General features: G+C 32.0%; 1 protein-coding gene across 1 annotated transcript; it reads right to left on the bottom strand.

Annotated features, from left to right (window-relative positions):
* Positions 1-2,438: 2,438 nt before the first annotated feature.
* On the bottom strand, positions 2,439-7,588 carry LOC108322512 (uncharacterized). The gene is made up of 10 exons (XM_017554638.2): positions 7,439-7,588; positions 7,088-7,337; positions 6,048-6,128; positions 5,518-5,943; positions 5,163-5,298; positions 4,864-5,026; positions 4,532-4,660; positions 3,892-4,086; positions 2,904-3,026; positions 2,439-2,823 (listed from the first exon to the last, which is right to left on the bottom strand). Exons 2-10 carry the CDS (start codon positions 7,275-7,277, stop codon positions 2,716-2,718), a joined length of 1,551 nt encoding a protein of 516 aa, XP_017410127.1. The 5' UTR covers positions 7,278-7,337; positions 7,439-7,588; the 3' UTR covers positions 2,439-2,715.
* Between the last annotated feature and the right edge of the window lie 3,853 nt (positions 7,589-11,441).

The following is an 11,441-nucleotide window of genomic DNA, read 5'->3' as shown; positions in this document are numbered from 1 at the left end:
CATATATAACACATCCAAAAATATGAGGTGGTAAATAAATTATGGGAGGAAGGATACAATGATCAGACAACACATCAAAAGGCCTTCGAAAGTTAAGCACACTAGAAGGAGTTCGATTAATTAAATAAACGGCAGAGCTCACAGCCTCACCCCATAAATGAGATGGGACATTACCATCTATCAAAAGTGATCTTGTCACCTCTAATATATGTCTATTTTTCCTCTCAGCCACTCCATTTTGTTGTGGTGAATAAGGACATGTAGTTTGATGCAAGATGCCTTTAGAGTTCATGAACTCTATTAATTCAGTCTTAAAATATTCTCCTCCATTGTCTGATCGAATGACCTTAATAGATGTGTTAAATTGTGTAACAATCAAATGATAGAAGGAACGAACCACATCACACACATCACTTTTATATTTAAGCAAATATACCCAGGTTACCCGAGTACAATCATCAACAAAACTGATAAACCATTTTTTTCCATTATGTGTAGATTGCCGGGCAGGGCCCCAAACATCTGTGTGAATTAATGAAAAAGGAAAATTAGTTTTGTTATTGCTTAAAGGAAACACAACACAATGATTTTTTGCCAAAACACAAGTTTCACAAAAAAAATCAGAAATATTGCATTTATGAAATAGTGATGGAAATAATTTTTTTAAATAACCAAAAGAGGGATGTCCTAACCGTCTATGCCACAACCAAATTTCTTTTTTGTTTTTATCTTGTATGTGATCGTTCGCAAGACAAGTCTATCCTTTTTTTATGGTTTGATTGTGAGACATTTTCAAGATCATACAATCATTCACTCTCTCTACCACTAGCAATCTTCTCCTTGGAATGGATGTTCTGAAAAAGACAACGGGTTGGGTAAAATAAGGCAACACAAGAATGTGATTTGGTTAACTTGCTGACGGAGATAAGATTACAGTTTAATGTAGGAACAAATAAAACATCAGGAATCGATAAGGAGGGTGAGAGGGATATAGTACCTATACCTTCAATAGGAGATGAGACCTCATTGGCATTAATAATAACAGTTTTAGAACAATTAGAGGAAAAATTAGTAAATATATGAGGATCACAAGTCATATGATCAGTAGCACCCGAATCAATTATCCAATCATTATCCTTAGTAACAACAGAAAGATTAAGGGCAGAGTTAGATATACCTGACTTGGTCACAAATCCGGCAGCAGTAGAAATATAACTCTTGGAAGCAGCGGAAGTTCCAGAATCATGTTTCTCCCATTGATTGTCATCGGAAGAAGCCATCAGAAATATTCAATGAAAAAAAGCACTGATTCCTATATCTTAGAGGATATCAGTGTTGGCTCTTGATACCATAATAAAATATTTAAAGAATAATTCTGATGTATTATTTCAAAGAGTAGAGTACCATATATATACATTCAAGGATCTTCTAATTCTTCATCTATTAAAGGAATGACAGGTGCACAAATTATAATAATATCTAAATTATAACTAACACAATATTTGATTGCCTAATATCTTTTAATAGAATATTTGGCATATCTTAACATTTCACAATGTTCACGTTTGCAAATCACAAAATTCATTCATAAACCATAGTAGGCAGCATGGATCTAATGTGTTTTTCTCAATGGATCGCAACTTCTAATCCATTTTCTAGCCTCTACCTCTGAAAATATACTTTCATTATCTTTTCTTCTCTCTCACTCTTATCTATCTTATATTTTCCTTTATAATATTTTGGATAATCTTACTCTTTTAAAAGGAGTTTTACTTACTACTTTTTAGAAAAATTCCTAATGTATTTTAGAAGACTTGTGCAACAAAGTACAAATAATTTCTTAAAATGAATAGATTCACACGCCTCAGATCATGATTACTGTCAATATCTTACAACAATAAGATGATACCATTATTTTTTAAATAAACATATATAACAGCTACTAAATACTATACATATACTCGTTAAATCAACTATATATACTATCTAAAAACTCATTAATTGAGTTATGATTTATGTTGAAAAGATTGGCAAACTGACCCAAATGAGTTTATATTTACTCTTTAATATAAAGATATACCTAACTATACATGTTAAAATTTTGTGAAGTCTACTCTTAAAATTCTGGTTTGACAATTAAAGCACTTAGGTGAGTTATGCGTCTGACACCCTTCATATTATTGAATTGAACCCAAACACAAACATTTCCACCAGCAGTTGCTTTCAATCACTATACACACGTTCAATTCGCAACACAGTACTTTTACACTTGTGGTAGTTGTACAATCAGGAATCACCTCCATAAATAAACATAAAAAAAGACATTTCTTCAGAACCCACGTGTTCCCATTTATGTTGCTTTATCATAATAATTTTTTCAATCAACCAATGACTAAGTAGGCCTAGGTAGGTCCATGTTTCTATTTCAAGTTGGCATCTTCAATCACACGCATGTTGTTGTTGTTCTGATTCATCACAAAAAACCCATAACAATTTCCTTATTATACCACATAATATTCACACGTAACTGAGTATCATCAGTGTTATCTTCTGATAAAACGTGTTATCAGTGTTATCAGTTTTATCTTCTGATAAGACTCAAGTGAATTTTATGTGATAATAAAAAGTATACACGCAAAGAAAAGCTTCTAGAAATTACCATTATAAATCATAAACTGTGAGATTGCAAATGCTTGTGTTATTTATATTTTTATATCAGAGGGGATCCTGAGTTAGCCCCAGTTGTTGGTAATTCATGAAATCAATGCCATTTAATCTAATACAACATAACACATGTTCTGGCAGCTCCTCTTGTTTGTTGCCCTGATGCACCAAATGTTACAAAAATCAGTTTAAGTATCAGAGAGAATAAAATAGATTTTGGCACAAGAGAAACTACTTGCCTGAATTGTGAGGCCAACATCTAGCGTGCAAATCTTCAATCTGTCAAGGAATGCTTCAAACCCTTTCCTGGATATATAACTGAATCTATGCATATCCAAATCAATCTCAAAGTAATTTTCACCCTGTAAAAGGTTAATTGAATTAGAGATATATTGTTCATTAAACAATTTATCGTTTTAAGGATTATGTAACTCTGCTAAACAATATCAGTAACATGACAAAAATATGTTCATATGTTTCTTCACATCACATAGCATGTTGCATGACTTGTTACTTTTGACTTTTTCTGAGTTGTGAAATTTTTCTGTATGAACAATAATAACATTGTTCATTAAATGGTTAGAAATATCAAAGTGTTAGGTGATTGGAAAGAAATGTTGACAAATTAAAGTACTGCACGTGGAGGTCCCTTGTCTTTTATAGTGAAATGACACTACTGAATTGCGAGGCAAAGATATAAAGGCAACACAAGAAATCCATAAAGATGAAACCAAAGAGTACACATCAACCAGGAGAAGGAGCCCACAGGAAAACTAGAACTTTACCTTTCAATTTTACAAAGTCCTAATTTCATGATATTCATTTTTGTTTTTCTGAGTGTGATTTTCCATTCTGAATTAACTGCTAGATAAATACAATTCTAGACATATCATGCTGCCACTAACTGCCATCACTAATCACAGAATGAAATGAATGTGGACACAAGCAGGACCACCTTATCATTAAAGTATAATAACACCTATGCATGTATAGAACGTCACGTTCAGATTCTGTCTGTCATATTCAGCTTCAAGATGCTATCAAATGAAACAACGGGATGATTAAATGAGTTTATGCATGTAAAAACAGCTTGGTTTTCTCATTCTGCAAGATCATTCAAGATTTTATATTGTTCATTATCAAGTTGAGTAGTTATAACTTATAACAGGTTTTTGTTGAAAGAAACCATTATAATCAGTGCCTTAGAGGATGAGTCATGAGACAAACCGTGAAAAACTCATGTTGGGGACGTGAAAGAACAGGTTTCTCATTGTAAGCTTGCATAAGCTTCCTCTCTGCTGCACTCAAATGAAGATCTTCCAAGTTGACAACACGGCCTAAAATTTTCAACCTTTCCCTGAAGGGTGCAATTGTATCTACAGGAAAACCCTTTACCTTTTCAACTTCATCGTCCATCAATCTCTGTAGAAAGATGTAGATAGATATTATTTCATCAGCTACACATAGGTCAGTGAAAAGAAGTAATAGAGCTTTCCTCAAATTAACAGACAAAAAGTCAACAATATGGTAATTCAATAGGAGACATTATCAGGGAATATTTGGTTATGGCATAATATCTATTTATCAGAGTTTCACACGTTCTCTATATATCAAACTAAGGAAAAAAGAAAATAGAAAACCACTAAGACAGTTAAGATAAAACACCAACTAATAGATTGTCTTTTGTGTTTTTCATCAGATGAATCATGATCTAGAGCTAATACATCACACTTACTCTGAATCCTTTTATTTTGTGGACAATAATATCAGTAACCAAGAAAATATAGAGATGACAGCAATTTTAACAGGATGTACCACACTATCAGGAATATTGAGCACTAATTGACACATGAAGGCTCCATCTTACTCTGATGCTTTCTTGAAAAGGCAGTGGAAGTTCCTTGGAGTAACTTTCCGAAAGTTTAAAGTACAAAACAATGCTCATTCCTTCACCATCAGTTTCTCCTTGAAAAAGTGTGGCAGGATAGAGTGGAACCTAAATTCCGCAAAACAAAAAAGTATAAGAATATGCAGCAACAATTTTATAAATTGTTCTGTTGACAATAATACCATATTAACGAAAAGGCAAAAAGATAACTAAGGATTAGAATGAACCTACAAGGAATCCCTGTTGGAAATAGAACAAGTAATAGCAATTATACCATAAAGTATAACTAGATTTTAGCAATGTAGGAGTACCTGAACGTTTACAACTAGTATGGGAGGAAATTTCCCAGAGGAACTCATAACAGGAAGTTCCACAAAGCGAGCTATGTGGTCTACTTTCCGTGGGGACAAGAAAACATCTACACCAAATGGGTAATATGCAGAATAGTTAGGAGCAAAGTCCTTTTTCTTATCCCTGCATAACAACAGCAAAGTCAAACATTATTTTGTCTGTGAAACATCTTATTTTTATTTTAAAAATATTTATGCATTTATTAACACGTGGGTGAACATGCACTGTCAAACAAACTACAGACAAATCTTAATCTTACTTGAAATAATTTACTCCTCGAACTTTGAAAGTGCCTGCATCAATCTGTGACCAACAATCAAGCATTTTCTTCTCAATTGGACAAAAGGGTACTTGAGAACCTGCAATTGGTCTTTGTAGAAGCGTTTTTGAGGAAACTGAAAACAAGAAAAGGGAACGAAAATAAGAATTACAGCAAGTGTATTTTCTCTAATAACATCACAAGATAGATGTGTATTCTCTTGGAAAAATGCAATTTACTAAAAATGTTTTCCTTCCAGCTATTAGACACAAAAAACTCTTAAAGATACTCAAACTAATGTTAAGATAAAATGAACCATAGTCACAAGAAAACTGTTTCAAGAATTCCAACTCACATAGAGTAGCATTCCCATGTCCTTCTTTCCATTTGAAGGAAACTTTTGTAGCAGTCTTCTTCCTTGCATTAGGAGGACTAGAACTTGATGATCTTCTCTTTTCAACAGAAGAAATGGTAGACGCAAGACATGGCAAACAATTGTTAGGAAGAATCCCACAGTTATCCAAAAGTCCATCATCCTTGTTGGAGTTTGCGTCCACTGAGGAAATTTCGTCAAGGAACACAGGCTCACGTGGAGAATCAATGACATCTACACCAGAATATTGGACATCTGAACTTCTGGAAGCCTCAGAGATATTAGCAAAATGGCTTGTCTGTAACTCCTGTTTCTGAACTTGATCTGTGGAAACTCCATGGTTGGCATTTCTTGAAGATGGAAAACTCAATACAGAACCTCCTTCAATCCCACTTAGAGATACAACATCTGCAGATATAAATTATCTTAATAATAATTTTTAAGGGTAATAGTATCTAAAAATCAAAGAAATGGGAACAAAATTAACTATATTTAAAAACTGAAAATCATACCATCAGGAACACTCTGGTAATCATCATCACAGTCAGAGTCAAATACTGCAACCGAATCAAACCATGCCTCTTCAATACTTCCTGTTGCAGTTGCCACAAATTAAAATTAGCAATGATAAAAGCCAAACTAAAGCTTGCTAGGATTTCAGAAGAAATAAATGGTTTGTGCAGTAGCTGTAATAAATACAAGATGCTACATTGAATTATTTTTAATAAAGGTGAGTTGGGTCTGAAATGATATTCCTAATGACAAATTAAAAAGTATATTCTGTTCTCGTTTCAGAATTAACATTAATTTGCTTCAAATGTAAGTACTAATAACATGGATCTAAATCCAGTAACAAATGCTAGTTTTATGAACTCGTTGTTCAAGCCTAAAAAGCGAAGCTTGAATGGGTAGAGGCATATCATAAATGCTCAACTCACCAACTACAATTGTGCTCAACCACCTACCCATAGACATGATATCAGTATTACTGTTACCCACGAATTTCAACACCATTTTTCCACCTGAAGTCTTACTACGTTTATCCTAAGTCTTAGTCTGAAAACTAAATTTCAATTCCTCCCTTCATAATGAAAATAGAAATAGTTTAGCTAAGCCTGCAAGTATATCACCAACACAAAAATATTGACAATACTTTCGGTTGAAAATGACGATAATTTGCACCAATTATTAACATCCACTTCATCCTCCTATGAACCATTTCTTCGCTTTAGCTTCAGCTGCAACTTCGGATTTACAATGACTATACCAATCCTTTACACGCCAAGTGACCAACTCCACCAACAACATTTCCCAAAGTTCAAAACTCCAAGTCTCCAACAACCCGAAAAGGACCAAAAAAATGGTTTGAGACTCGCCACAGCAGAATTATAAGTTTCCAACAAACAACAAGAATTGTAATTCAAAACAAAAGAAAACCAAACATATGTCTGCTCTCGCATTTACAACCTTCACTCCCGATAATCCTTTGACAGAAATGCAACCCAGAAGACCAAACAAAAGATTGAAAAAAAAGATGCAGTAAAACATCAACCTTGGAAAGTGGGGTTGGCAAAGGAACAATCAGGCAACCCTGCCACATCAACCTTGTCCAATGATCCCTTACACAACCGTGAAGTAACTCTTCTCCTGAGTCCCTCTCTCCTCCTCTTCCTCGTTTTCTTCTTGGAAGAGCTCAACCTCCCTCCCACGCACCCTTGTGGAGTTGAAACACACGCTCCCATATCATCAACACCTTCGTCTCAGATCCCTCACCACCACCACCACCACCACCCCAGAAAGTTCTGTCATATAGACACCTTGATAAGGAAAACACCATAAACCAAATAGAAATAGAAAATGAGCCAGTGAATAAATAATCAAAAGGAGAACTTCAAGAAGCTACCGGCTCAGGCTTTTTGTTGAAGTTACAAGAAAGACTTCCACTTTCTTTGCCCCCATATCATAATGAAACCAATAAATAAGCTACCCCAGAGAAACAGAACTCGAAAAATGAAAACAATAAAAAAAGTCAAAATTTTCATCCATATGATGATTCTAAGAAAATAATAATAGTAATAATACGGTACAGTAAGGGTAGTTGTTGTGGTTGGCAGGACCGTGAGGGTCCCGTGTGCCACGTGGCGTAAGATTATTAGGCGAACGTGTGGAAGAGTGGTGCAGAATGCAGAGATTGTGGACCAAGTTCTACGTTGTTGCTTGCTACTGTTCTTTTGGCGTTTATCTGACGTCGTTTCACACACTCATGTAAAGTTCTCAGTATCTTTATCCATGTCCGTATATTGCGTGTAGTCAATCCAAATCTGTGTTTGGAGAGCAAACCAAAGCTCACTGCGTAGAGACACCAACATTCATATTAGTCCCTTTTCCTCAATCACACCACCAACATGGGTCCCCTAAAGCTCAGGTTTTTATGATATATGTGCTGGATATGAATCACATTTAGATCTGTACCACCCAGATAAACCCTTTTATCACTCTTTATTTTCCTTTCAAATTCTTAATTTTTATTCATCAAACATGACATATTTGAATTTCTGACACTGATGTTATGTTATGACATTCTTCTTAACCTCATCTTTGTTTCTGCTAAAAAATAATAATCAGTTTGTGGAGATTCTAAGAACTATTTAAAAAAGATAATATCTCTCATAATCGATATTTGCCCACCACATGTTTGATTAATTAACATATTGTTTGAACTTTTGAGGAAAATATCTCACCATGTGATTCACAAGATCAAATTCATGACAGTGTTACTGTTCAAACATGTTACACTCTAGGGTTTTCTTTTCACCGCTTGAATTGTTTGTGGTAATGCTATAGATTACAGGAGAGAGAAATGATCAAACTTTTCCTTCAAAAAAAGATAGGCCAAAAATGTCATTATCAGTCCAATTCTTAATTAGGACAAATAGGTTATGTTTGGGACAAATGAACCTCTCCTTGAGATGTTCTAATGAATTTTCACCAAACCAATAATGATATTCAGTTCCATGGTGACTAGCCACTGTTTATCTTAATGTTCAATGATTATGAATGAATCAATTTGATAAAGCAAGTTCCCCGAAAGAATGTAGAAATTTTGTAGATGGAGACATTTTTATTGTCAACATAGAAAACTCACTATTCCAAGTACACGGTTTCAGTTACATAAAATAGGGGAAATTGCCAAACAAAACTTCAACTTCAATTTTATATTGATCTTAGTTTGTCTCTATGTGCAATATCATTTAACTCATTTCTCATGTTTTTTTTTTCAAATTTCTTTCTTTCTTTTTTGACTGATCTTATTGGTGATAAAATCTTATATATTTGACATTTCACAAATTATATATAAATTAAGAAATAGGATGTCTAAAGTTTAATATTAAAAATGTGGACTCACCATATCATTGATTAATTGTGACTATGTGATAATGATTAGGTTGGTAGAACAAAAGTTGGGTGTATAAGAAATTCAAAATATGATAACGACGTTCGATATGTTGAAAGAAAAAGCAATGCATCATTTATAATTTCTTGTGTGAAGGAAATTTGATGAATCATGCCATCATTACTTTATGAAAAGAATACACTATTAGGGCAAAAAATATCATTCATGGTTAAATTTAAGTTTTAAAAATATGGTTCAAGAAAACTGCGTACTATAAATAGCATTGGAATACGACCTTTCTCTACCACTTGATGATTAATTATTAATCACAATGAAAAGCTGGTTATATTTTTAAGCAAGGGTTATTTATAGCATTAGGAATTTAACTTTTGAAAAATAGCAAAAAAGCAGCTAGAAAATTTGTACTTGGTTTAAGAAAGGAATAAAAAGAACATAAATAAGTGATGGGAAAAAATGCTGAGTGAAATTTTAAACTATTTAATATAAAATAATTAAATGTGGAAGAAATAGGAGAGGGGAAAAAGAATTTTCTTTTTCTAGTTGTTTAAATAGAAACAAAATAAAAATGTGACTTTCTTAATGTGTTTGATTGGAAGAAAATAAAGTGTAGAGTAACATAAATACATGAAAAAAGGAGAGAAATATTGTGAATGGAAATAATGAGAAATAGAGTAGATTCTACGTTTAATTTAAGAAAAGTAAAAATATAAGTTAATCAATTTTCATAAACTTCTATTTTTCCTCACCTTGATTGAAACTCTAACAAATAGAGTCTACAAATTATGTTCTTGAAGTAAATTAGCTATATCATATAATATTAATATTCTTATCATGTTTTCATTTCGTTATTTGCTTAAATAAATTTTTAAAATCATTAAAATATTTTAATGAAATTAACTATGTTTTGTATTGTTGTTTTTTGCTTTGCATGATCAATTAAGCCATTTATCTATTATTATCTAAAACTAGGTTTGATCACTTCACAGAAGACGAAAGCTTTAATTATACCAAAGGCCGACCAGCCTTTTTTTTTATAGAAAAACAATTTAGATTATACATTTTGTGAAAAAAAAAACTTATTTAGTTAAATGTCAAAATTTACTTCATCCAAAATGTTTCTCAATACTTGATTTGCTAACTAATTAAATAAAAACAAATAATCAATTTTTATTATTATATTAAGTTCGTATAAATTTAAGTTATATATTTATTTACCTTTTATTATATAAGCACTCAAGTTTATAAGTTTATTAAATAATAAATCCATGTCCTATTTCAATATATTGTTATACTTTTTTATATCAGTTATCACGAAGATAATATTAAATCTTAAAAATATTATATATAATCTTCGTGTTTTTATCTTTGTCGTGTCTCAAGTTTCAATTGTTTTAAATTATATGTTTGATATCTTTTTCTTTTGTTGACCTATAAGATAGGTGTACAAAGTCTATTCTCTAATATGAAGTAGGATTTCAAATAACCTACTAAAATCAAATCAATTTTCTAAGCACCGAAGTTTGTGTGAAGAAATAGGAAAGAAAAAGGAAACATTAAAAATAATTGACTTCTTATTTTGGCCAAAGTAAGAAGAAAACCTTCGTACCTTACACTTTGTTCACTTGAATGGATCCTTCTTTACACTTTGTTTACTTGAATGGATTTGGGAAAAGTGATTAAATGGATTTGAGAGGATTTCAAGATAAATTTTTTGTTGTTTATTTGGGTGGATTTGGAGGTAAGTGAGAGTGGATTTGGAAGTAATTTTTTTTTAATCTGTCACATCAATCAAATATTATACTAATTCTCACAAATTTTACTTCTAAATCCACTCTCACTTACTTTCAAATCCACTCAAATAAACAACAAAAAATTTGCGTACAAATCATCTCAAATTCATTCAATCACTCTCCTCCAAATCTATTCAAGTGAACAAAACTTTAGAGATTTGAATATTCAAGATAATAGGAGTAAAATCATACGACTAATATTGAAAATAAGTATCTTAGATAAATACTTTTTTCTTTAGATTATTTTTTTAAGTGTAAAAAACATAAATTTTAACTCTAATTTAGTATTGAAAATAAGTATTCTTTAGATTATTTTTTTAAGTGTAAAAAACATAAATTTTAACTCTAATTTAGTTCTATCAAACTAATCTGTAAAATAAAATTTATAATTATATGATTTAAATTAGTTTTATATTTAGTTGACATGATCTTTTAACATAAAAGTTATTTGATACTATAAAAAACCTCGATTAATAAAAGGAATATAGTTTTTTTGATTAAAAAAATAAAGGTTAAACCCATTCGGAGGTCCCTATTTTCGTGGGGTTGTCCCAGTTACATTCCTGTCTTTTAAGTTTTGTCAATTAAGTCCTTAATATTGAAAAATTGAATCAATTGGGTATCTGCCGTTAAATCAACTTAACGGGGTTAAGTTTTTGCTTACTTGTGAGCTGCCTCTGAGCGACGTTTGTTCTTTCCCG

The sequence above is a fragment of the Vigna angularis genome, chromosome 10 (assembly GCF_016808095.1).
Source record: "Vigna angularis cultivar LongXiaoDou No.4 chromosome 10, ASM1680809v1, whole genome shotgun sequence".
Taxonomy (NCBI): domain Eukaryota; kingdom Viridiplantae; phylum Streptophyta; class Magnoliopsida; order Fabales; family Fabaceae; genus Vigna; species Vigna angularis.
The sequence above is the reverse complement of the archived record's forward strand: the minus strand, read 5'-3'. Positions and strand labels throughout refer to the sequence as shown.